Genomic DNA, 27,887 nt, shown 5'->3' with positions numbered 1-27,887 from the left:
TGCCTTATGCAATATAATGACTAAGGTCCCTCCTGTAGGCGTGTTATTTCATTGGGTTTGTGTCTCTGGGGATAGGAACGGGAGAGTAATGGAGCCGGCTTTCCTCACAGGCACCCTTATTAAGTGTTGAGCTCCTGTGTACATAACATCCACATTTACTGGGATATGAGATCTGTTGAACGATGAATCTCACCTCATCTAGAGATGCAAAATATATTCTATCCGAGCAGGGGCAGGGCTAGAAGGTGGGCACTGGTGGCACAGGCCTCCCCTACTGTCACTTGGCAGCCTGTTCTGCCAATCTTCCCAGCCCTTGTCACATGACCAATTAATGTTTTCATGATGACTATCCAAAATTCTGATACCATGGAACCAGCACCAGAATTTTTTTTAAAAGTGGCAGACTGAGCCTATAGTATAGAACATGTGTATTGTATTTTGATATACAATTTGTTTAAAATGAAAACAACTGAGGTTAATAATGAATGTGTTGTTTTATTTAGCAGAATTACATTGCGTTGTTCTATCCTATCCAATCTTTCCTATATCTCTATTTTCTACGCTATATTCTGATAAGTGCTCCATTTCTGACAGACTGTTTGACAACTGTTTTCCATATCAACTTATAAGGTGATAACATTTGTGTTGAGATCAGCCCCGCCCTCACGTGGCCACAAAAACAAACTGTTATTGCAGCTTTAAACTCTTGATGAGATTTTTAAACCAAGTAGTCACTTAAGTTTAAGCTATCTCCTTTTTGTCAGGAGAAATCAAAGCAACTTTGGTTCCAGCCAACAATAAGAAAAGCTAAATAAATACAGGGAGTACTGACATAAGAAATATTAAATCCATAGTTGTTTATAATGTTAAATCTCGTCGTCACGTAAAAAAGATTGGATTAAATGTGTCTATTTTCTACAGTATAATCAGCACACCTGGTTGTGTGTAATCCCCTCAGTGTACGCTAGGTGTCAGTGTGACGCCACCCTCCAGCATTAAAATGGACAGGTTGCACATCCTTGCACCTTTTTCACTTTGCCTCATTCTAACTGTCCTCGCGCTGGTTGGAGCTCGTGTAAGCCCCCCCCCCCCCCCCTCCAAAAAAAAAGTGGTACAACGAGCCAGGAACCGTCACATCATCAAATAACAACGAGCTTGTGGAAAAAGGGAACGGACTACCCGATTCAGATGTCGGTGAAGAGAAGGGGGAAAAAAGGCGAAGAAGTGAGCGTCGTGGGAGGGCGGGCCACCTGTGACGGCGAATGAGTGCAGAAGAACCTCGAGTCAGTTCCACTTAGTATTGTGTTTCGTTCAGTGGGTGTTTGTGAGTGTGTTTCGGCGTTTAAAGTCCACTTGGATTATTTTTAGCTCAAGGAAACGTACATACTGGTATCTTTCTCTTGGACTCTCTTGATTCAGGTAAGGCACCCTGAACATTAACGTTAAACGACCGTTGCTATAGATTCAACCATATAAAATACCTTTACTTAGCAGTGAGTTTATCTTGGTAGCCTATTTTTGTTGTGGTACATTTTTCTACTATGGCCATACAGTTAGTTGTGTGGTATAATTATTTGTCGTTGAGGTATATTTTTAATATCCTAAAATCTTGCAATGGTAGACCGCCTTATGCTATTTGTAAAATATTCTCTAATATGGGGTAATTAAACGTTTCATTGGGGTATTTGCCTGTGAGTTGAGCCAATACAGGCAGGTGTAAGATCACCAACTGAGCCAAGAATTGGCATCATTAGTGTGTGTCTAAAATTGAATTATTGCTATATTTAAAACCCAGTGACCTATTGTGGCCAACTCATCAGGGGTTGCATTTGGTGGACTGACTTTCAATCAGTAAGATAGCCTATCAACAGGGATGTGGGCGAACTGGGCAACATGCAAGTAAAGCTGCAGCCTGGGGGTCATATGGAGAAAATGTGGCAAGAACAGCTCTGATTAGAGTAAATCAGACATCACACATTGGTGATGTTGAAGGTGCTTTAAGAACATGATCTTTTAAAGATGGGTAATCAGCCATCTCCTGTCCAAGCTGATGATTTTGTAACTATGATCTAATCAGGATAGGGAAACCCAGGGAACCAGCTTATCTACCTGCTTAATCTTTAGAAATTCAAGACGTACTGGTATGGTAAGTGGAAGAAAACACTTGTAAGATTTGTAAAGATGTGGTCATAAAACACAAAGCATGTAATTGTTATGTAGATAGTGTCCTTGATGTTGTCTTCCTATTGTTTTTTTATTTTACCTCATTCTTCAAAGGATCTTAACTGGTTTTCAGCTCTACCATATTCAAATGTTGGTCCTTTCTAATCGTGCCCTTATAATGACTTCACCAATGCTTTTAGTTTTGAGTAACTCAATATTCAGCTGCAGCCACTCATAATGATTTAGCACAGTCCAAACGGAGCAAACATATACATCTTAATGAAATGTATTCTCTTTGCTACATCTACACTGCAAACATGTTATATGTTCATGCAACATAACAAAAGTTGTCCCATATACCCTATAAATGTTTGTATTTTTTGCAATTTGTCTAATATTGTAATTCTGCTTCTCTTCAGCGTAAGTTTAGTATATTTTATTTCTATCAACATCTATTGGATTCCTGTCTGTACTGGAAGAGGGATTCCTTTCCTCACCGAATCAAGGGTCTAAGGACAGAGGGTGTTGTATGCTGTCCATATTGGAAGCCCTTTGAGGCAAATTTGGGATTTTAGGTTATATACTCTAAATAACAGCATTTTAAGGTATGTCTGAATTGACTGTAAGCCTCTTGTTATCTTAAATGAGAATGATCATGGTTTTTGAGGGTCTAAACTTCTCTCTCTAGACTTTAGACTCTAAACCATTACCACAATTGGACTGCCATTAACCCAGAGAGTGGAAAGATTCAAATAAATGACACAAATAAGCTGTTCTAAGGTTCTATTATGCGCAATTATAAATGATGGTAAAGAACATTTCAGTAATACACTGACAATTCACAGTTTTGTCTCCTTTTGTCATGTTCTCAGAATATCTCCATTGTCGGTTTAAAGAGCCCAGTCTTACATTCACAAAGTGACCGTACAAAGTAAAGCCTAAAGCTACAGTACTGGGAACAAATAGAGTTCAAGTCAGTTGGCTTCCTTTTGTCTGTCTGTGAAACAAGAACGTTTTTAAAGCAGTCTGTCTCTCAGTTGAAGAACAGCTCAATGGCTTTGACTGTAATCTTTTCTACTATTTGTCACACAAACATGTAAACACACACACACACACACACACACACACACACACACACACACACACACACACACAGTTTTAAGTTCTTTGGGACAATCGTCTATTGATGGAGCTGTCACCACAGTGCTCCAATCTCTTCCATTCAGGCAGGTTTATAGACACTTTATAATTGCCTGATAAAATCCATCTCTGTGAATCAATGTCTTGGGACTAAGAGCTGGCAGCGAGATCAGGAGGAAGACAGATTAGAAAGGTTAGGTTGTGAGTGGTAGAGTCACTGTGATTTCCTCTGGGTCAACCCTCATTTTATTTTCAACATCTCTTTCTACATTTGCTCCAAGTTTTGACTGGTGTTCTCTGTGGCCAATTGACTATTGAAAGCTTCTGCATTTAGGGGGTCCAGGGTACTCAGCAAGTCAGGAGAAATGGATTTTAGATGACAGAGAATCTGGAATGTCACAATTACTGGCTCTTTGCTCTGCGCTGCTGGACTTTCCGACAGCATTTTACCTTCTTGCTCGCTGCTTTCTCTATTTCACATTTTCTTTCTCTTACGTCATATTCCTGTGAAACATTTCCATCTGGATAGACTCTTTCTCTCAGGATTATAAGACCACATCAGGACCCTGGTGGTTGCCTGATTGACTGACTGAAAGGATAGACCCTGACAGCCCATATGAGTGATTTGGTGTGAATGAGTCAGATAAATGACTTATAAAGAGCCCCTGAGTGCACCTCCTCTGCTACCTTTTAAGGGTCTGGGAGGGCGATTGGCACACCTTTACAGTGTTTGACAGGCTTCAGGAGAGGTAGCACATCCTGAAAGAGATCATTACTGTCTCCAATATATATCTGCCATTTTGGGAACAAGATAGAGTGTTAAAACCTTTTTAAAAAGTAGTTGATACTAGTGAAAAAGTGGTATTTCCCAAACGGCTTCATTTCAGGAACTTAAAAGCAACCTTGTTTTCACTGTGTTTTGAGATTATCCTGAGGTTTAGAGGCATACAGAGTTTTTTTTTCTTCACCCCATATAACATTTCCAAAGCATTTAGATTGATTTCCTACCTTCTAGCCGTTGGTTTCATTTCACTTCAGTACAGTAGAAATATCCCTTTGCAGAGACCTGAAATACATCACTGTGGATATTTAGTTGACTTTACTTTATCTCAAAAGTCCTTTCTGTCAGAATAATGAATTTGCCATCAGGGATGGTTTTTAAAACACTTTCTTGCCAGTGTATTCTGGGAAAGTCTGACATCCAAGACTTTAGAGCCAGCTGCTGAGAAGTCATCTTTTTAATGCAAGAAACTAACAAATAATGATCATTTGAAATCATCTTTGATTAATCTGGTGATTATTTTGCAATTAATCAAATACTCGTTTAGTCTATAAAATGTCACAAAATAGTGAAAGACGTTTTCAAATTGCTTGTTTGGTTCAACCAAAGTCCCCAACCCAAAGGTATTTTAATTGACCGAGTAAAACATTGTAAAGCAGCAAATGTTTGATTAATTTTCTGTCGATCGACTAATTAGTTGATTGTTTCAGCACTAAACAAATTCACTTTACGCTTTCTTCTTTCTCTTATTGTCTTTGTGGTTTTATTTTCTGACAACAATACCTTTTTGGCAGCTGGCCCAACACAGATTCAATTGCAAAACTAGGACCGTTTGTCCTTGTTTTGACACACAGACAGTGGAGACAGCAGGAAGATAGAAAATGAATCAATCAATTCATTAATTGATTGTTTTGTAAAATGTTCAGCAATAACATGTGTATATACATATATGATTTGTTTATTGACTAAAACATGCAACACCACATCTATGGTCTTTTTTTTAAATAAACCGAAAACAAACCAGTAGAATAACCCTTTAACACCCACCCCCTGGAGATACCATGATTTTAAGTTTTTAGTGATATTCTACAGGGCATTCTCTATCTATGGACACTTATTATTTGCTTAGGTCTATATTCATGTAACTTTCCTTAGTACTTGAAGTCCATGAAGTCTTACATTGTGCTAGTGTACTGTAAGTGGAACAGTGTGTCGTAAAAAGTTATAAAATCACAGTGTCATGTGATTCCCCGTCTTACTGTTACTACCTAGTGTTAAAATAACAGTAAGTAGAGTATCTCTAGTATCCACACCTGCATGCTACTGTGTTTGTCTGTTTCATTATGCAATTGTGTGTGTGTGTGTGTGTGTGTGTGTGTGTTTTCATGGGGTCCAAAAACCGGGAGTCCAGTATACTTGTGGGGCCAAAATGCTGGACCCCACAATTTTTAAGGGCTGTTTGAGGGTTAATACTTGGTTGTAGGGTTAGAATTAGGTTAAGATTAGGGTAAGGGTTAAGGTTAGGCATTTAGTTGTGATGGTTAAGGTTCGGGTAAGGGGCTAGGGAATGCATTATGTCAATGACGGGTCCCCACAAAGATAGTGCCACAAACCTCCCTCCCCTGCTCTCACCATCTCTTCCTTCACTCCTCCAAAAAGAGGGTCTTGTCCTGCTGGAACAACATTGGCATTCGCAACACACACATCTTGAAGATAATCATATTTCACAATGCTTCCCCTCGTGGATATGGCTCAGCTACGTCTGCTTTTTGAACTGGTTTCACACCATATCGATCTGGATTGCTCCACATCGCTGTTAAATCCTCAAGTGTTTGCTTGTGATATCGGCATGTAGCTCTGTTTGACAGTCATTGTTTGGTTAAAGATATTTGCAGTCATGTGTTTAGACTGGGCAGCTGCTGCTCACACACTGCAAGACTTTGCAACATGGAGAACTGGTCCCAGTCTCATACAGCGCCATTTATCTACGAAAGCCCCCAAAATTGTATTTAGCAAATGTGCTTTGTGTTTCTTTCATATTTCTGTCGTCATCCTTGTGAAATCCTCCATATAAGCTCATTTAATGTGTTTGAACTGTGCCACTCAACTTCACCAGCTTCCCTTCCTTTTCACATTTCTTCCAGTGTAGACATGACTACTAATACTGTTGGTTTTGTGTTTGTTTTTTTCAGGTTCCTTCGGTCCTTTCTACAGCACAGTGAAGGAAGTTGCCTGCTTGCCTTCCAATGCCAGTGAGTGAGTGAGTGTTTGTGTGAGTCGTAGGGTGAATATGTTTGTGTGAGTGCCTTCACGTGTGTATACACCCTGGTCGGAGCGTGTGTGTCCCATGAGACGCTCTGCGGAGATGCAGGGAGCGCGATCCTCTGCGGTGCGGCTGCTGCTGCTGAGCTGCTGTGTGTGTGCAACAGCCGGCTACCCATTCAGAACACCCCTGGACCTGGATGTGACTCCACGCGTCACCGTGTTGAGCAGTGGTAAGCACTTTTTTTTTATGTTCAGTCTCTTTCTGTAGTATTGCAGGTGGCACCTTCTTTCTCTTGTTTTCAGTTTTCTTTATTTTTCTACTCTCTCCTGACAAAGCTCTTTCCTCTTTTCCCTCACTCTCGGATCACTCTTCTCATTCTCGTTTGTGTGCACACCAACTTGCGCATACAACAGCTTGCCTACATTCATTCTTAGTGTGATTATTATTCATTTACCTTGTGAGAGTGATGGCATGTAGTCTGAGTTTTTACAGAGATAGAGGCAGATGAGTGAAGGTTTACACTTGGATCCCTGCGGAGCATCCAGGGAGACTGACACCACTGTAGGTAGTTCAGAAGCAGCGTAACCATGACAACTGTTGTAGTACGCAAGACGGCTGTATACAGTATTTTTCTTCTGTGCATGTGTGGGCAAGTGTGTGTGTGTGTTTCTCCTTAAAGCAGTACTGTTATCTGATCCTGGACTTTATTTGTTGATACACAGACCTGTGAAAGACATTTTCTCACGTCTCCACCTTGACTCTTGGCCAAATTCACTTCTTATGCTCTACTTGTAGAACAATATCCCTCCTCTCCCCTTCCCTTTTCTAAACAGTTGTGTTTTACACAATACATCACCTACTTACACTCATTATCCATCTTTTTTTCCCTTCTGTTCCTCCTCTTACTATGAACCTCTCTTGATACCTTTATCTCAGTTTTTGTAAATCATCGGTTAGTGCTCAAGCCTGCCCACAGGTCCTCCTACACAACTTATCTCCTTGTCTGCTGCCCTATCACTCTCTCATCCACTCTCCCTTCTCTACCATCCATCTCTCTGCCTTTGCACCTAAGCTCTGTCTTTTTTCCTCAATGTTTTCTTTATTAGTTTTTACTTTTCATGGTTGCACTGCCCTCTTTTAATTCCTTCACCTCGCCTTTACCTCTAGTCTTTGTTACTTTTGCTTCCCTCTTCCTGATGAGAAGATTTTGATATGCAAACTTACCTCTAATCCATTTAATCTCTGGGTTTCTTAGCAATTTAAAGGCCAAGCCTCCAAACGTGTGGGGTAGTTAAATCACACACGCACACACACACAAGCACACGGTCAAACACACACACCTGTGTTCTCTCCTCATTGCAAATCACCATAAGTGAATTTGGGAGGGTCGTCGTTAATGGTTCTTAAGTTGACGAATTCCAGTGCTCAATTTTGAGGAGCCGGGAGGCTAAAAGCTGGCAAAACAGAGAAAGATAGCAGGTTGTCAAAAAGAATGAAAACTGGTGTTCGTCTAAATACCTTTTTAATCACGCACACTGATTTTAACCTGTCAAGTATTTAGGGAATTACAATTGGTGGATTTTATTTTGTTTATTCAGTATTGCCTGTCGGCCCGTCAGAATACTCAACCAGGTTTGAACCAGGATTGACTTTGTGTTTGAAAGGGTTAATTGTGTTGATCGATTCAGCTTCACGACCTAGGTCGAGAGGTGGGTCGGATGCAGGTCGTGTGCTGGTCGATTTCAATGTCATTTGCACACCAGGGTCGCAAACAACCGGGGCAGGACAAATTATGTCATGGGTTGGAAATGGGGGGGAAGCCGACAGCAAAGCCTTACTCTACATTTATTGTTATGAAACAAAGAGAAATGTTCTCCCCTTGTCCTGAAATGGTCATAAACCGATACTAGAGTAGCCTACTTCCAAGTTCACTGCTGCACCTCCATTGAATGAAATGCAGAGGAGGAGAATGAAACCATAAGATTGCCTGTCTCCACTAAACCATCTGAGCGTTTGACGGTTATTTATTTGTACTTTAGAACGCAATCGCTGTGAAAAGAAATCATAAAATAAGCTGTATTTCTCTCTTGTTCCGCTTTAGCTCACGGCGCACATCTCTGCAGCATGGAGCATTTCAAACTGCAGGCTGCAGAGAGCCTACTGTACAAAACTGGTGGCGTAAAGCTCGACTGGAGTACGTGACAACGTTAGTTGTTGACTGAATATCATGTGTAACCCCCCCCTCTCCCCCGCCCACCTCTAGCATGTGAGGTAATTGATATGCATTGCTCCCGGGTTGAGACCCAGATCCTATGTATTGTCATGACCAGGGATCAGCCCGTGTTTACTGGTTTGGTTTGAATTGACAAAAGTGTGTGTGTGCGTGCTTGTGTGTGCTTGTGTGTGCTTGTGTGTGTCCCTGAACACTGTGTACTGTGCTGATCAGCTGAGGTCCCTCCAAGTGTTTGCTCAGTAAATAATATCATCTGGGCTTCTCTATCTGCCTCTCTTGCTCTTTTTCTCTCCCTAATAGCTTTAATCCAACGTGCCTATTCTCGCACGATCTTGTAAGCTGAGGCTAAAATGTGCTGCCAATGATAGTTACTAAATCTTTCTTTGCTGCGTCACACTCTCAAGAGAGGTTGTTTTCAGTTACCTGGTTCCAGCTGTCAGGCATTATGTGTCCTATTGCTCAGGTTACTCAGAGGAAACATAGGTGTTGCCTCTGCTGTAATGCATTGTCTTCGCTCACAATGAAGCACTTGTATCATGTAGGAAAAGCTATTGTTTTGAAAATCCCATACAGGTAATGCTCTTCTTCCTCCTGCTGATGATGTGATGAGTGAGGTAAAGTTGACACCTGATCACCCAGGAGCAGTCTGGGATGGGAACTGACTGCTGCTGCTGAAGTAAGCAGAGTGGATTGTGTTTTGCAGCAGCTGATTGGAATCTTAATGGCAGCTTACTTGATAACCATGCAGTCTTCGGTGGGGAAGTGGAGTGGCTGAGGATGCAGGAAGTCTGACACTTTGGCCGATTTGAGCTACAGTACTCATCAATAGGCAGGAAAAGTGGATTTCTATGGCTCTTAATTGCTGTCAGCACTCCACCCCAGCTGGTAGTATAACCTGCTCAGCATGAGTCACGTTAGATATTTTAATTAGACAATAAATTACAACTTTGCTGTAATTTTTCCACAAGTGACAACAATGTTTGGTCACATCACAGTTGTCTTGTGGAGATGTTGTTGTGGTTATAGCATGCCTAGAGTGTGTGTGTGTGTGTGTGTGTGTCCGTGTGTGTCCGTGTGTGTCCGTGGTGTCATGTTTACCCCAAGCTAAGAGGAGTCCGGCTAGATAGTATGTTTAGAACTTTCATGACTTGTCGATTAAGCGTGTGTACATGTGCTGTACAGCATGTCTCTTTGCTGAGTGTTTGTATGAGTGAACGTCATTAGTATCTTGTCCTGTCAAAACAGATGTATCCCAATATAGCCTGGAAAACTGGACGGGGGACATGCACACAAAGCAATACAACCTTGAACAACAGAAACCCACATTAAGCAGAAGTGGATCTCTGAAATCTGATGTTGTGTAGGGCCTCTTTTCATTATCTTCTTCTTCCTCAGGAGAGCTATGTAGGATAAGCATAATCCCTTGGCTTTTATTGTCCAATGTGGGGTTGTAATTTAATTTCTTGTCAGGGCTATATACAGCTATATATAAAACTGAGAAAAGCAAGTTTGTAATGCTGGAACCACCAAATGTGTCATTTTATTTATGCTAGCAGCGGGGCTCTTATGTATAGCAATGGTCCACCAAAGAACTATTTTTGATTTTGATGAATCAGAATTTTCCTCTAGTGCCACCATGTGGTATATATTTGTGGTTTTGAGTGAAATGTCTCCATAAGGTCTATAGTATCTTGCAAAAGAGATCTTGCCGTTTAAATTAGACTAGATTATTTCATACTGTAAAGGTTATCTACTTATTCCCCTCAGGATGAGTTTTGACAACTTTGGTGTTCTCTGACTTTTCATATAGCCTAGTGGTGAAAATTTGAATTTGTTCAATACTTTGGTTTATGGTTTAGGGTTAACCTGCAAAACTCATGAGTTTTCCATCAGCTGCAGACTCTTAAACATGTTACATGCTTCTTGCAATTAGGCGGTTGGTGCGAACAATTGATCATAAAAATTGTTGGTGATAAACTTTCTGTCTGACAACTAATTGATAATTGACGAATATTTTCAGCACTAAAAATGAGCAAGGGAATGTTAGTAGATACGCAGCCTTAAATGATATTAATGCTGTCAAGAAGCAGCTATGTATCTTGCTTCTCCCATTTTGTTAGGTATTGTGTATTTTTTCAAGTCAAGTCAGTTTTATTTGTCAATTCTGCAATATGTGCCAGATATACGTACAGAGCAATTGAAAATACATTTCTATCTGACCCTCATTTCTGACTAAACACAGGGAACTGTGAGGTCACGTGAAGTGATTTTCTGTGCAGCTACAGTATAATCGTTTAATAGAATAATTTTTATTTCTAGCAGTCTAAAAAAGAATCTCTGATTTTAAACCGATTCCCTCAGAATCAAAGAATGTGGCCTTCTTACCACTTTGCACTGATGTTTGGAAATCATACAGCGAAAAATCCATCACAGAAGATGAATAGATTTCTATTCCTCCCTTTATTCTCATGCTGTCAGTTTTGATTGAAAAAGTGCTCACGCTTATGCCCCACCTCTGATGGCAAGAACGTTATGCACATTTGTGGGCTTTTCTAAAGGCATTCAGGGAGATGTGTGTTAGTTTATGAATATCCAACAGTGTGGATTTTTTCATTGTATTTTGTTCAAATCATCACATAGAAATCCAGATGACAATATAAGCTTTTTTTGTATTTAGGTGTACATAATACAGTAATCAGTCTATAATAGAGTATTTGATGAAATTAATGTGAACAGAGGATGCTTTTTCTTTGAAAAGTATTATTTGTTGACCCACAGTTGAGAGAGACAGACCATAATTAATAGCAGCAGAGGACAGTAATTGTGCTGAGATATGCCCAGGTGGTAATGGGTGTTGCCTTATGAATGAGAATCAGGCTGTTTCAACCACTTGTATTGACCAATACTCACACTGGGGATACGCCACTGATATTATCTGAGGAAGTACAACAACAAAAGAAAATCTGTTTTTTGTTCTTACTAATTTTCAGTGTGTCATCTCTAAAATGTAACCAATCAAATTTCTGATTCAGCCTGTCTGGTGTCTTTGTTGTCTATGCTGTATTTCTTAAAGAACATTAGGAGCTGTTTTGATAAATGGATATTGCAGAACCAGTCAGGGGTTTACACAAGTCATGTTCATTAACAACCAATTCTCCTCTCCTCTCCTCTCCTCTCCTCTCCTCTCCTCTCCTCTCCTCTCCTCTCCTCTCCTCTCTCAGGTCTCCAGGGCTGCAGACGTTTCCAGTCTTCTGCAGTCAACTACAGCACCATGTTCCTGGAGGCTGACAGTGAGCGTCTCTACGTCGGGGCCCGGGGGGCTGTATTCGCTCTCAATGCCTCTGACATTTCAGTCAGCTCTGTTCTCACTGTGAGTTTGTTTGTTTCTGTGTTGCTGCATGTTGTGCTCCTCAGCTGCCATACCTTTAACTCTGCCACAGCTTCATTTGCATTCCACAATGCAGAAACTCTTTGAGGCAATAATATTTCATTTTGAGGCAAACTGTTTCACCACAGGAGCATCTTGCTGCATAAACTTGCATATTGTATATTATTAGCTGCAGACAGCACGTTTTCTGCCTACGCTGATCGATAAATGTGTAATTTGATTAGAACTCTGGGACTCCTTTCAGATAAGATATTCTTAGGTGTCACCAAATCAAGTAGAACTGAAATCTTAATGATTATAACTTATAAATGATATCCATAGCTATTGGCAACATTTGTCTATTTCCATTTCCTTAGAGTGCATTGTTAGCATCTAGTTCTTAAAGGTCCCATGGCGTGAAAATTTCACTTTATGAGGTTTTTTAACATTAAAGCGTAACTCTCGCCAAAATGCAACCTAGGGTCTTTTTGTGAATGTACCTGAGTCAAACTTTCATTTAAAAGCATATTTAGGACGGAATTGCCACTTTTAAGATGTACCCAGAGTTAACTAAAAAAGGTTTTGAGCAACTCACGTTAGCAGTTGTTGTTTATGCTATCCGCCATTTTCCCAGTCAAAAAGAGTCGATCTCCGAATGCGAATGAACGGACTCCATAGGAGGAAATGTCATTCTTATATGAGGCTCCTTTTTCAACTACAAGGTCAATATTGTGTTTCACTAACGACAAAACAACGAATTATCCGTGCATTTATATTGAACTAAGCTTTTGGAGTTTTCCATCTTTACTCTCCTCCCTCGACTATTTTTGACTGGCTCGATAGACGGCGACCGGAAGAACAACAGCTACAGTGAGTTGCTCAAAACCTTTCTTTTTAGTAAACTCTGTGTACACAAACAATGTTCTCAATGCTTTCGTTAAGGTGTAGAGCCCCTGGTGATACTTCAAGCAAAGTTTCATGTTGTGTCGAGCCTTCTTAGTGTTTTAAAAATAGCTATTTTGAGGCTAGCATAAAAGTGCCCCTAGGACTCCCATTTAAAAGGCCATTTGACCGAAAAATGAAAATACGGTAAATCTTAAAAGTGGCGATTCCGTCCTAAATATGCTTTTAAACGAAAGTTTGACTCAGGTACATTCACAAAAAGACCCTAGGTTGCATTTTGGCGAGAGTTACGCTTTAATGAGTTCACCCAGCCTGCCTATGGTCCCCCAGTGGCTAGAAATGGCGATGGGTGTAAACCAAGCCCTAGGTATCCTGCTCTGCCTTTGAGAAAATGAAAGCTCAGATGGGCCGATCTGGAATCTGCTCCTTATGCGTGTTTTACAGTAGCTGCAGCCAAGGTGGCTCGCGCCATCGTGACGTCAAAATGACGTAAATCTTTCAGCGGTGCGCGACAAAGCGGAAACGGGAAGCATGAACGAGCTCCTGGGCAACCGGATGCCAGGACTCTCAGAGTGACTGCAAGTCTCTCTTGTAAACTTACTGGGTTAAGATGAGTTATTTTATGGAGAATGAAAGGCTTGATCTAACGAAGTAGGTCATCAAATCAAATCGAAGCATTGACGTCAATGCTGCTGCCAGTTCTGCCGTTGTTTCTTCTTCTTCTAGTCCGTAGAAAGAGCAAAGTCAGTAGCCCTTCCTCATTAGCGCCACCTCTGTTCATGAGAAGACTGTAACTAGTGTCGCGACCACCAGCGCGGGTATAAATGGTTACGCCGATTCCATGACGTCACATTTGCGCGCCAGCTGGGCTGCGGTTAATGTAAAACACACTTTATGAGGTCATAAGGAGCATGTTTACCTCCCCTTTCTCTGCTTTGCCCGCCCAGAGAATTTGGCCCGCCCATGAGAAAGCGAGAGACATCATGGCTTGCAAACAAGCAAAGTGGCAGTTGGTCAAGGCCACACCCCCACCCTCCACCTTGCCCCCCCCCTCTCTCCTCCTCAATAGCATTTAAAGCTACAGACACAGAAATGGCACATACTAAGGAAAGCTCATTGTGGGACTGGCTCTAGTGGCTGTAATTCTGCACCAAGGCTGAATTTCAGGAAAGAGACTTCAGATACAGTATTAGGGGACCACGAAGGCCTATATAAAACCATCCAAAAAGTGGTAGGACCTTTAAACCATTGCATGTTGCAGGATAATACCATTAAAGTTGACCGTCTCTTTATACACTCATAGAAGCTGAAAATCCTCTTTCACTTGTCCTGCTGCTGTGTTTCTTACCTGGTGACAGTCTGGTGATGAGCTATTATGCTAATTATCATGTTAATACAGCAATGGTGTCTGTCATAAAGTATAATTGCTGGTGTGTGCATAACATTCCCTCGCATGCACTCCTACTTCTCCTGCTCTAAACACACCTTACAACTTTCTTTGTTAAAGAAGAGTTTAAAAAATAAAAATGCTGCTGTTCAACAACATATTAAATTGTGGCTGTCTTTGTAGCTGCTTATGTTTTCTTGTTGTCTTGTTTCTATTTTTATTTTGTATTGTAATGTGATTCTGTCTTTTATGTGCTGCAGAACAGGAACCTGCTGTAAACCAGTTTTTAACTGAGGCAGGCCAGTTTAAATGCAACACAATAGATGTTACTTTTAATGTTGTCCTGTATTATAATAAAATGAATGAATGAAAATTCAGATGCAGTGAGGTCAACATTTCAAATATATGAATTATTAAAGCAACAAGAAGATTACTCTCCATTCATCTGCTGTCAGATCTGTAGTATTTTGCTAAAATGTATGCAAGTCATAGTGATATTAAACCATCCAACTTGTGCGCTTTTTCTGTCTTGCTGTATGTTATGTGGTGTGTATTAGATTGAGTGGGAAGCCTCTCCCGAGCAAAAGCTACAGTGTCTGCTCAAGGGAAAAGACAATACGGTAGGCATTTCATTTCTCTTTCTCCCTCTGTTCTTTCTTTTCATCTTTTTGCATTTAGTTCTCTACTACAGTATGTATTGATATTCGTTTCCTCTCCATCTTTTCCGGCTTTCTCTTCCTTTTCTAGACTGAGTGTTTTAATCACATCCGATTCCTCCAGACGTTCAACTCGACTCATCTCTACATGTGTGGGACTCATGCCTTCAGTCCCCTCTGTGCATACATAGTATGTCAATGCAATACACATTACAGCCCTTTCAGTGTTGTTGAATACATTTCATGTTAATTTCTTACTATAATGTTTATCTATCTGTTTGCTATTTGCATTTACTGAATACATATGGGGTTTTCCTGATTCCTCATTTGTGGATTCAAGGTGGATCTAAATGCCTTACTCTTTACCCAAATGTTTTGTCCTGTATAGGATAAGGAGAGGTTTGTGATGTCATCTCAGCCTGAAGAAGGCAAAGACAAATGTCCCTACGGCCCGACAACGGGCTACACTGCCCTCCTCATCGGTAAGCCCTTCAACCATTGTCAGTCACCTCCAGAGTTTTACTAAAAACTGAAGAAAGTGCTAATTTTCTTTTACTCCAGACCAGCAGATGTATACAGCTTCCCAGTACGAGTTTAGGAGCTTTCCAGATATCCGCCGCAACTCTCCGTCTCCCACACTGAAGACAGAAGATGCTCCCACACGTTGGCTGAATGGTGGGTTAATCTCCTGGAATGATAAAAGCCCTTTAGCCTGTTTAGGTAGCAGGGTGGTCTAAGTGGTCAGAGCTTCTCTCCGTCAACCAGCTAATACAATGTTTAAGCCCACCTAATCTGCTGAAGTAGCCACAGCAACTCAGATACTGATTCTTTATCAGCTCCAGTTGATCAATAATGCATTATTTAACTTTGACTCATACTGATTGCTCCACTAATTCTTAAAGCATTACAACTTAGTTTTGCATGCATTGACAATTCTGTGTTAAATCCCAGTCGGTCTGTCCAACACTTTGGTCCAGACTAAAATATCTCAACAACTACTGCATGCATTGCCATGACATTTTGTACAGACATTCATGGTTCCCAGACAATTTATCTTGTGTCTTTGATGATCCCCAGACTTTTCCTTTAGTATCACCATGAGGTTGACATTTGCGGTTTTGAGCCACTAGCATGACTGTAGACTCCTAGTGTTGTTAATATATTCCTCCAGACACCTGGTTTTCGGTTTAAATTACTCAAAACATGATGTTTTGCAGATAACTGAAGCATCCTAACATCATCTCCTTTTTTGACTTTTCAATTTCACCATCTGTGTTTGCCATTCCTTTCTTCACCTCAGGTGGACAGGAAGAATACTACGTAACTTTTTTTGCTCAGGACATCTACTATACCCAGTTTCATTCCATTCATTCTTTTTTCTCCCCCATTACAGAGGCAGACTTCGTGGGCTCGACACTGGTGAGGGAGAGTTTGGGCAGCAGCACCGGTGATGATGATAAGATCTACTACTTCTTCACTGAGAGGAGCCAGGAGCAGACCACAACCTACAGCCACAGCCGGGTGGCCCGAGTGGCGCGCGTTTGTAAGGTGAGTGCAGATTTAAAAAGATGCAGGATATGATTTACAACTGGGAGTGAAGCCTTGCATCAGACTAGCTTGAGTGAAGTCTTGGTTGATGATAGGAGAGGGTGCTATAACAGATGAGGTGCTGGATGGGGAATGCATTTGTCGCAAGGCCCCAGGGTGATTAGAAGAGCAGACTGTGTAGCTGATGAATGGGTTGCAGAGTCAGTTTGGCTCCAAGTGAGAGGGATGGATGACTGCAAGGAAGAGGCGGACTGTTTTGCATCCTCTGATGCCTAAAATGTGGATTTACATTTCATGCTGCCCAGGAAGGAGTTAAGAATAGTGAGAGCTAACTGTACAGTGTAATAACCTTGTTGTTCTCTACTGTGGCACCTTAAAGTCAGCTCACAAGTTCTCTCCTTGAAAGCTTGGAAGCATATTTGTTTTTTCATCTTAATAGAAATGTTTTGGGGCAGCAGCATGTGTGACATTTGCAATTTGCCACAGGCTGAATACATTTAAAAGTTAAAATCAAAGGGCTAGATGATGTCAGTTGCTGGATTTCAAAAATCATCATGGCCTTGAGTCAAGCTTTTCCATTGTGAATTTGTCAAGAATTTTTTAACCTTAAGATGTGCTGCAGTTTGCTGAGGAACAAAAACACACACACACACACACACACACACACACACACACACACACACACACACACACACATACAAATCTGTACATTACAGTGGGGAGTCTTACCTATGGGAACCCATAATCTTATTAAAAGTATCGTTATTGCTCTCCCATGCCATCTGTTGCACTCTTTAGGAGGTTCACTTCCCCTTGTGTGCCGCCTTGAGCCGGGTGTTCAGTCGGTTTTTCATTTATCCAGGCCTTACCTCATATGACCCTCTCATCTCCCTCCTCTTTCTCCTTTCTCTCCCACCCTTCTTCCCTCAGGGGGACCGGGGAGGCCGTTTAACTCTCCAGAAACGGTGGACTTCCTTCCTCAAGGCCAGGCTGACATGTTCTCTGCCCGAATACGACTTCCACTTCAACATGCTGCGCAGCGTGTTTGTCATGCCTGGCCTCACGCCGCAGGACACGCTCTTCTACGGCATCTTCGGCCTCGAGTGGTGAGTGGGAACTTGTGTGTTGTCAAGGTCTCTGACTGACAGGGACTTTGAGGATGCATATGTAAATGAGGGAGATAAAGATGAAAGGCAGCAATCAATACATTGAGGCAGTCGAAGAAGACAGGAAGGGACAAGCTGAAAGAGAGGAGAACTTTTTTATCCAAACGATGTGAAAAAAAAAAAAGAAGTTAGATGGAGGAATTGTAGGGCAGTTTGAGGAGAGAATATTAATTAGACATGCAGATTTAGATTGGCTTAAAAGAAGTTAAAGTTGTAGTCCATAAGATTTCAGTCCTGGTGGATTTGGTGACACCTGTGGTTACCGTGGTAACAGCGAGTGCAGTCTAATAATGGGGCAAATACCCAGCTGAGCAGCTACTTTGTCAGAAATACAACACAAGGGCAACTGGGGAATCCTTTTACAGCACAACCAACCAAACTCCTGTTGTTTAAATAAAGAAGTCAGGCATAAATAATTGCAACCATGATCAGATTTTTTGCTGCACATGGCGCAAGTAGTTTCCCACACAACAGCAGGGCACTAATGTTGGTCCCATTGCATTATCCCTTTGCATAGTTTGCATTAGCAGTAAATACAGCTTTGACACGGTGTAAAGAGAGCGGACAGGTAACAGTGAGGCTGTAATGTTATCCAAAAAACAACCACTATACAGAGAAGTAATTACTGAATGTCAATATATCAAATGGCTATTGCAGATAAAATGCTAACTATTAACAGTATAAAAAATGGTGTTTAATTTTAGGAAAATCTTAAAGATTATAACTGTTAGGGGTGTGCATTGGCACTGCCCTCACAATTCGATTCGATTACGATTCACCAGGTAACGATTCAATTTGATTCTACGATGCATTGCGATGCATCAAAATTCTACTGCACACAACAAGGCAAATTTTTCATCAGTCATGATGCAATACAAGCAGTCGGATATTGAACAATAGATTTTATTGGGTGCTATGTGTGTATTATCACTCTCCTGTGTCTTTGACATAAATGTCATTAAATAAAATAAAATGTAATGGTACAGGGTATTGGATATGGCATTTTCAAACCTGAAAAAGAAAACATAAATCACTGCTTTCAGTGCTTTGAATGAGAAATGTTTCTCTTCTCTCTGCTTTAGAACCATTTGAAATTAAATAGAGCAATAACAGCCAACTTTTTCCAGCAGTGACTGCAGCACATGTGATACAATCTGCCAATTCTCGCTAATATAATGTGCCGTTATGGTCACATAGGACTCTGTTGCGACTGAAGTCCAGGCGTCGCTTGTAATGGCTACACGACTGGCTTTACACATTGATTCCATTACCTTTGCTTTGGTTTCTTTGTACAATGCGGGAAGCGCAGAATCAGTGAAGGTAGCTCTTCTCGGTAGCTTATACTGGGGCTCAATTGTTTTAAGCATGTGGCGAAACCCCGCATTTTCTACCACAGAATGGGGATCCTATTCCTATCCCTAATAGGTCCTTCACTATGAAACATGCCACCGATCGTGTGATCCTCTTTGCTCTCTCGGAGTTGTGTGGCAACTTTGACACTAGCGACTCGTCAATTCTTGGCTGGGATGTGTCGACTTTTTGTGTTGTTGTTGTTGTTGAAGCCAACTCAGGATGCCAACGATCAACATGGTTCGTGAAGTTAGTTGTATTTCCAACGTGCTTGATTTTAGTGTGGCAGGTTTTACACACCGCATAAGTCTTGTCTAGTTTCCCATTAACTTCGTAGAATCCGAAATGTGCCCAGATGTCCGCTTTCCAAGCTTTGGGTGTGTTTTTAATACCCGTCTATCGCGGTCATCTCCCTCTGCCTCAGCCATCTTGATTGTTGTTGTTATGCCCTCGGAAGTAATTGAAACTTCACAACTTTATTGTCCACTCAAGGCCAGAAAATTAACCGCATCGATGCTGAATCGTGCATGCCCCGCATTGCGATGCATTGCCGAATCGATTATTGTTGACACCACTAATAACTGTAATGGCCCTTTGTACAAAGTAGTTTCCACTTTTTAACGTGGTTCATTCACTGCAAGGATGTATCGGCTGAAAAGGGAATGTCATGCCAAAGCAATGCATTTTGTGGTGTGGAAAACACAAACAAACTGTTTTTGTTATTGGGATGCTGCTGTCTCCTCTTGAGCTCTACCTCTCTTGTCTCTAACTCCTACTACACCTTTATGAAACCATTTTTGTAATTCTCTCCTCCTTCCCTCCTACTCTTTTCAGAGACGTATGACTTCTAATCATCTTTGTACTATCTCTGACAGTGCTTATCCCCTCTCCCGTCCCATGTGCTTTCCTCCCATTTGTCTCTTTCCATCTTTTAGGTGAGCCACGGATCTACTATACTTCTACTGCTGTCCCTATGGCAACACTGGGTTTACTGCTGTTATTGTTCATGGCCTGTGCTCTGTTTTTTGTCTCACTGTGTGTGTGTGTGTGTGTGTGTGTCTTTAGGAAAAACGTGAAGGCCTCTGCAGTGTGTCGGTTCTCTCTGTCTGAAGTCCAAGAGGCCTTTCAAGGACCCTACATGGAGAACCAGGACTCTGGCTTTAAGTGGAAAGAATACACTGGAAAGATCCCTGACCCACGACCTGGAACGGTAAACACACATGCACACAGACAGGCACTACTGCCCTCTCTTAAACAAAAGAAGAAGCCCAGAAACAATGTCTCCTCTTTCTTGGCCTCAAGGACTCAAACCAGAAAACCACAACAGAGAGCAGATGAAACTGATGCAAAGTAAAGATGCATGAGAAGAGATGGAGGGGAAATGATAGAGTGTGGCAGCCTCAACGATGAGGCTCAAAACACAAGCAGCTTATGTCACTGAAACCCATTTCCATGGCGATTAACTCCAGCCTGTAGCTTTGGCGACAATGGCTTAGTGCGGCAGGGGCAGACGTTATCACTGTAGTGTCACTTCAACACTTTGTAGGACTTAATTTTAACATTGCTATTAAACAGAAAGGAGACGCGGTCAAGGGCTTTAACTTGGGAGCATGAAAGCCTCTTAGAGGAGTTGGTTGAAGGGAAGTTGTTCCCTTAGTCAGGTGCAGAGAGAGCTGAGTCGCCCACATGTCAGCTCAAGCTGACTGCTGAACTCACACAGGCTCATTGTTGTCATGTGAAAAGTAGCATTTTCCCCAAACACTATCTTCCACAGGCTCGCATTTTCTTCATGATCCCTTAATTTTCCCTGCAGACCATCTCGCTAAGCCTTGTGACATCCTCTCTGCCTTCCACTATCCGTCTCTATTTACAGAGAACTTAATTACAAATGAGCCAAAAATGTCTCTCTTTGCCCTGCAGCCCACATCGTGCCTTGTTACTTGCTCACTGTCCCTTCTCTCATCGCTCTTTTTGGTTTCTTTTCCTACAGTGTATAACAGACGCTCTGAGGGCCAGGGGCATAAACTTCTCCACCTCTCTGCCTGATGATGTGCTGAATTTTGTCAGGAGGCATCCTCTGATGTCCCAGCAGGTCCAACCATCAGACAGACGTCCCCTTTTGTTTAGGCGGACTACAGACTACACACACATGGCCGTACACATGATCCAAGGCTTGGATGGAAAAACATACCATGTATTGTACTTGGGCACAGGTGTGTATAAGTTCATGTAAGGTATTAATTGTGCAATCTGTTAAAGAAATAGTTCGACATTTTAGAAAATACTTGTCGAAAGTTAAATCAGAAGATTGACTTTAATGTCTGTTCACTAAATATGAACCTACAGTACAGCCAAGAGACAGTTAGTTATACCGGAAACAGGGGGCCTGTCTTACTTTAAAGGTAGCAAAATCTGCCAAAATCAACAAAACAAACAATTTACCAAACACAAATATGTGCTTAAGTGGCTTGTACAGCAACGCATTACAGGTTTTCAGAGAATCCAACCCACAAGACAAAAAAATTTAAAGAAACAACGTGAATAGGACAAGTGGAATTTAGTTAGTTTTTTGCATTAAAACCATTGTTTTTGTGAGAGAACTCCACATCTTGGATGTCTGAACCTTCTTGAGAGCACAGACTATAGCTGCATTTTCACTCGCACTCAACAATGTTTTAACTACGATAAGAAAAAGTGGATCTTAAGTGTTAGTTTTAAGTGATTGCAAATTAATTTACTGTATATTGCATACTGAAATTAATGAATCCAATGGCTGACTTAAAGGCAGGAAATCAACTTAAAACACTAATATGTTTTGAAAACATACAGAAATGCATATTAAATTCTGCTGGTAGTACAGGCTACTGCGTGTTGGTATGGTCCTTTTTAATTCTAATGTTTCTACTCTTTGTATGTGTCAATCAGATGAAGGCTGGTTACATAAAGCTGTAGAAATTGAGGGTCGGCTTCACATTATCGAGGAGCTTCAACTGTTTGAGGAACCCCAACCTGTTAACAACCTGCTGCTATCTGCAAAACAGGTAGTGGGTTTGACCATCCCATGCACAAACACATGTAAGGAGTAATCTCGGCCCTGCAGTATTTAAATCTTCTTTCTCCCCACCAGATGAGTGTGTACGTGGGCTCTCCATCAGGCGTGGTGCAGCTTCCCCTCTCTAACTGTCGCAGATACACCTCCTGCTACGACTGTGTCTTTGCCAAGGACCCTCACTGTGCCTGGAACGGAGCCCAGTGTGTAGACATAATGGCACAAGCAGACAGGTGTGTGTCTGTGTGTGTCTGTGTGTGTCTGTCTGTCGTGCCCTTTTGTGTGTTTGATTTGACTAACCTAAAGTATAACAGTGCCCTGTCACAGTGTCAGCTTCCAGAACTGTTGCGTAAGCAGAAAGTTGATGCTGTCTGTTCTACTAAACATAGAATGCAGCAGTGTACTGTTTTAACCTGAACAGATTTGCTTACTCAGTAGAAAGTGCTTATGGAGGCAACAAATTATATGAGACAGAAGTAGAAATAGTAAGAAATAGAGATTTCTGTATACGTACCAACAATACTCAATATCTTGTTATGTTACAGTAAGCACGTGTTTATTCTTTGCACTGATATAGTTATGTTTTCTCTCTCTTCACAGATCCACTTTAATCCAGGACATCCAGCAGGGCAGCAAAGGATGTGAAAATACACAAAATGGTACACAGATATCTCATCTGCAGCTAGGTGCTGCTGCCTAAAAAAATTTGCTTTTAACGCAGTGAATGATGAAAGGGAGATTAAAAATAGAGATTGTTAGGAAGGACTCGAAAGACGCATAGTTGTCATCAGATGGCATGAAGGCCTCTTTGAAAGTTGATTAAGCACACTGCGTTGGCAAAATCCTCTTCTCCCTTCTTTAATCACATTTTTGCCATCTCTGGAGACAAATCTGTTTGATATTCAAGGCAGACAAATGCCATCTCCTCACAATTTCAATCTGATAAAATGTAGCATCATCTCTGCCCCTTTGTCGTTCTCACCTGTACAAGTTAAAAGGATGGCAGGAATTAAAAGATTTGGAATTGATGCCTCAATATCTTTGGACAGCCTTTGATACATTTAGTAGACAATTCATTCACATATAAAATGAGTCAGAGTCAAATTTGTGAGTTTTCCTCTAAACTTAATGTGAAATTAGACTCATTGTATTAATATGTATGTTGCAGAGATTGTCGTGCGGAGCCGCTCTGTGCGGGTGGGTGATGACGTGCTGCTGCAGTGTGAGCTCAGCTCCAACCTGGCGACACCCCTCTGGACTATGGATGGCGGCGAGCTGCGGGGCTACGGTCTCAACTCTGGCTTCAGAACCGGCACAGACGGCCTGCTGATCATCGAGGCCCGGCAGGACCAGAGCGGGCTGTACACCTGCTACGCTGTTGAGAACAATATCAAGGTTGCCCTAGTTACCTACAACATCACCATCCACCTGGACCTGCCCCCTCCCCCACCTGTTGAGCCAACTGAAGACCATTACAGTGACTTTGCCACCCGGCCAGCACCCACTGAGCGTCCCTCCCCTGAGAGGCCCCTGCCACCAGCCCCGGCCCCTCACCTCCCCCACTCAGAGCTGCTCTCCCCCAGGAACATGGAGGCCATGTATCTGTCCCTCATCACCATCCTTGGAGGCCTGTGTGTGGTCCTCACCGTGGTCCTTATCTATGTGGGCGTCTGCTTGCGAGTGGGCAACAGAGGGAAGTACTCAATACGAGCCGCAGCTTCTGCCTTCCCGAACAGTAAGAGGCAGAACAGGCACAGAAAACAGCACAGAAACTCCTCCCACATGGAGCTGAAGACCATCTCAAGCCACTGTAACGGCAACGGCATTTGTAATGGAGTTTCAAAACAGCACAACGGCGACATTCAGGACGGAGGCTTCCTCCAGATCGTCCCCGGTGAGGGTCACCCATCATCCAATAAGGAGCCTCCTCCCCCGGCCCCTCCTCTCCCACCAACCCCACAACATCCCTCTCCAGAGTGTGACTTCCCCAACGGGCTGTCGGCCACGCTGCCCAGCGTCCTGAGGAGGATGAACGGCAACAGCTATGTGCTGCTGAGGCAGAGTGAGTCTGAAAGCACATCACCGCTCTGCTACTCCTTTGCCGAGGAGCTCAACAGGATCTTAGAGAAGAGGAAGCACACTCAGCTGCTGCCCAGGCCGGACGAGAGCTCTGTGTAGAGAGATGTAGCTCCCCCTGTGGTGGGAGGACTGCTGTGTTCTTACCTGGTACTGAAGTGCCTCTCATGAGACTCATTGGACTAAAGCAATGAGAGTCTTTACTTCATTCTTTACTTTGGATTTTTTTTACAAGTCCACATTGAGACATTTCTGTTTTTTTAACTTTTGAGCTGCTTGTCAACATAAATTCCCAATTTGCCCAATGCATAACGTGAGAATGAGAAATGCCAGTGAAGGACCGAGCATGAAGTGGAAAGCAAGTGCAATCTACCTCACCTAAATCATGCCCAGTCAGTCTGTAATATGATCCAAGTATCAGGGCTGAGATCTCAGCCACAGAAAGATCTCTGATCGCTGACAAAGCACAAAGCGGGACACACAGATTCCACCGCGGAGCCCCATGGGAATATAAATACATGTGAAGGCTCGATTCAAACTGGAGGGCAGCTAGCCAAAGTTGGTTTGCACTGACAAGTGCACAGATGGCCTATGCATTTTTAAAACATGACATTCACACTTTATACATTTTAAAGGGGGGCTTGACGTGGTGAGCGAGGGAATTTGGTTTGCAATGTTTTCACTTTAAATAATGACTTAATCAATTGCGATAACCAACAAACAACAACAAACAGTAACTCATAACTGCACATAACACTTTACACCAGCCATCATTAAGAAATGGTGAACTAATCATTATTTAATATTGTTATTAACCATTATTTGGAGTTAAGTAATTGAAGATGTATTCATTTATTCCATTGTTTTATATGAATCATTAATGACATAATGTACCTTATTTAATCATTAATGAATGACTATATTAATAATTCAAATAGCCATTTACATGTGTTAAAAATGGTAAGAAATTAAATCAATAACTTTTGACTGCCACAATGAACAGTTTGTTAGTACTTACCTGATATGCAGGTAAACCTTTGACTACTGTTACAATATTTGCAAACACAAATATGCATAAATGTACTTTACAGCTGCAGCTGAGGCTCACAGTTCATCATAAATGGTTATAAAGGGTGAAGCCTTATGTTGGCCTTTATTTTAACGTATAACTCATGTCTGCTCTTCCTACAAATTCATAAGATATTAAAGATTAAACAAGAAAATAATGTTATTTTACCTTTACATAATTGAAGGAATATTAAATAATGATTATTTCACCAAGTGTTAATAGACAACCTGAAGAAAATATGACCGTATTATTGATTTTAATGCACGTTTTAAAGCGCTTCGGGAAGGGTAAAAGACACTATTATAGAATCTGACTCTGCAACCTGTCAACAACCAGCAGGCTGGAGGCGCTTTTTGATTGGTCGTTTCTCAGTATGAAGAGCTACAGCAGTGAAGGCTACAGCTTTGTCTGCTGGACCTCGTTTGACACGAGTGGTTTAGAAGGAAAACACTGACTGCGTCTCAGCTGAGCCTCAATCCACCGCTGAGTAACACCCTGCATGAGATCTTAATGCAGAATGACAGACTGCCAAAAAAATCCAAGGTAAATCATTTTTATATCTTACCAACACCTGTCCTACACAGGCACTTTGCCAAACAAGCACTTAAAATAATAGATCATGGAGTTGCATGGTCACAGCACCAGTGTTTTAAAGACTGGATGCATGCAGAACATTGGCAGCACAATGTTATCTCAGTTTACTGGATTGAAATCCATCTGTACGCTAACAGCTTGTTGATCTGACTGCTGGGTTGTTTGTGATTTGTGCAACAGTTTAGGTTCAGAGATGCCCGAATGAAAACATCTGCTACAGTCTGATACACAGATGTACTGTATCACCTCAAACAGCATATTTCATTTACGTGAGGGACCCAACCATTGATGGCATTAAACAAACTAAGGCTTAATTTCTAGAAATCAGGGTGACGGAGGAGCTTCATGCTTGACTCTCTATGGCTCTCAGTTTCATTCTTGACATTTCTTTTGCAGTTTTGTCTTCTTTTCACTTACATCACAAGTTCATCTTTAGACTAGTTTGGTCATTCAATATCACACTGTTTATTTTCCTTATCAGTGTCCTCTTGCTGCATCCGCCTGTTGATCTTCTGTCAGAGGGCAGCATTAATTAAACACTCGTCTGACCTTATTGCTGAAGGAGGGAGAGAAGAGACAGAGTTAGAGATCTTCCCTAGAGATTTACAGCATGAAACACTCTCAAGCCTCTAATTATTTTTCTCTACCCTCAGGGTCAGACTGGGGCTTTGTATTATGTCAAAATAGAAATGCAAGAACATCTCAAGTATACATCGTATGCTTATATGCACATATAGCCATTCATACACCACCATAAGGCATTCCTAGGCACACTTGCACTAACTGCACATTTGATTGAATCTAACAAGCCTGTGATGTCAGGGTGTGAGACACTGTACGTGCTGCTGTGGTTTGCAATAAGCCAGGCTTTCCAGTCAGTGGCACTGATCAAAGACATGAAAGGAGAAGTCATAGCTGCACACTTTGGACATTAAAAGCCTTCATTAAAGCCCTTTGACCTCATTTCAAAGCACAAGAGAAGGTGAACACGATAATGGGGCGTTTTCATTCCATACTCCTGCAAAAACACGTAAACTGAGTGGTAGTTAAATGTTAATACTTGTGTGTTGAAAATACTGTTTGAAAAAGCCCAGGCCACATATAGTAGATCTGATGCTGTAATGCTTTTAAAATAACATACAATGGAGACACTTACTGTATACCTGAATATTTTTACTCTCCTTTCTCATTGCAGGTCTGATGTGCATAGGTCAGTTTGAGTTTCTCTTAATTTCATTCTCGGGGACACCATGTCTCCACTAGCGTCAGGTGGCAAGACCCGCTGCAGATGTTCTTTTAATGAGCAGTGAAATGACATTCAGCATCATTAGTGGACAGCTGAGCCAGAAGAGAAAGAGAAGCTGGATAAGGGCTTCAGCATGAGAGTCTCTGAACCTCCAGCTCTGCTTCCCCACAACTGGAATGAAAATTGTTGGCTGCAGTGTCTTATCGAGCAACGGTTGTTCTTCAGCGGCTCTTTGTGTGCAGAGAGCATCGTCTGTTTGATGCAAACTTTGTAGACCAAACTCAACGTATAACGATTTTATTCTCACACTTGCTGCATGAATTATATTTTGACACTGCTGTTTTTTCTTTAAGTCTAAAAAAAACAACAAGGACTCATCTTAATATTAATGAAAAGTGCCAAGGGTTGATGTTTTTATAAAAACGTTGAGCCCATTTTATTGCAAAACCAGAAGAAAAGATTTAAAAAAAGAAACATATTTATTTTGTACATTCTCTTTTGGAAGTTAATGTCAATGTTGCTGTTTAGGTGCTACTTGTGAGACACCCTCCTGACAAGGGGGTCACAAGTTGCCTGTGTTGCACAAAATGTAATAAATAGAAGCACGGTAGCCAAAAGCATGCAGAGGCTGTACCAGCACCACATAATTTAATATGTATAACCTACTAATAGGAATAAAATACACCAATGTACGTATTCACTCTAACCTATTAATTAGGGATCTTTCAGTTTATCTGTCACTGTAATGGCCACTTATGAGTTTTGATCTCTATTTGCATGTTCCCCCCCCCATTTGTGCACACAGCTAATTATTTTACTAAACTGACACACAAAAAAAGTGGGTTCTTTCACATTTCAGTCATAAAGAGTTAAAATAAAACTTTGTACTTCAA

General features: G+C 41.6%; 1 protein-coding gene across 3 annotated transcripts; it reads left to right on the top strand.

Moving 5' to 3' along the window:
• Positions 1–1,073: 1,073 nt before the first annotated feature.
• On the top strand, positions 1,074–27,887 carry LOC116054341 (semaphorin-4G-like). Of its 3 annotated transcripts, XM_031305869.2 has the most exons (17): positions 1,074–1,419; positions 6,277–6,579; positions 11,805–11,953; positions 14,798–14,860; positions 14,988–15,086; positions 15,285–15,378; positions 15,458–15,571; positions 16,290–16,444; positions 17,375–17,550; positions 20,026–20,170; positions 20,951–21,173; positions 21,886–22,001; positions 22,088–22,242; positions 22,610–22,668; positions 23,178–25,697; positions 25,929–26,329; positions 26,944–27,887. In XM_031305869.2, exons 2-15 carry the CDS (start codon positions 6,432–6,434, stop codon positions 24,185–24,187), a joined length of 2,706 nt encoding a protein of 901 aa, XP_031161729.1. In that variant the 5' UTR covers positions 1,074–1,419; positions 6,277–6,431; the 3' UTR covers positions 24,188–25,697; positions 25,929–26,329; positions 26,944–27,887. The 3 variants fall into 3 exon arrangements, with proteins under 3 accessions (XP_031161729.1, XP_035848152.1, XP_031161722.1); XM_035992259.1 differs by lacking the exon at positions 25,929–26,329 and having other exon boundaries at positions 1,074–1,405; positions 6,272–6,579; XM_031305862.2 differs by lacking the exon at positions 25,929–26,329.

Source organism: Sander lucioperca, chromosome 15, assembly GCF_008315115.2.
Source record: "Sander lucioperca isolate FBNREF2018 chromosome 15, SLUC_FBN_1.2, whole genome shotgun sequence".
NCBI classification, from domain to species: domain Eukaryota; kingdom Metazoa; phylum Chordata; class Actinopteri; order Perciformes; family Percidae; genus Sander; species Sander lucioperca.
This window is presented reverse-complemented; position numbering and strand designations above follow the sequence as displayed.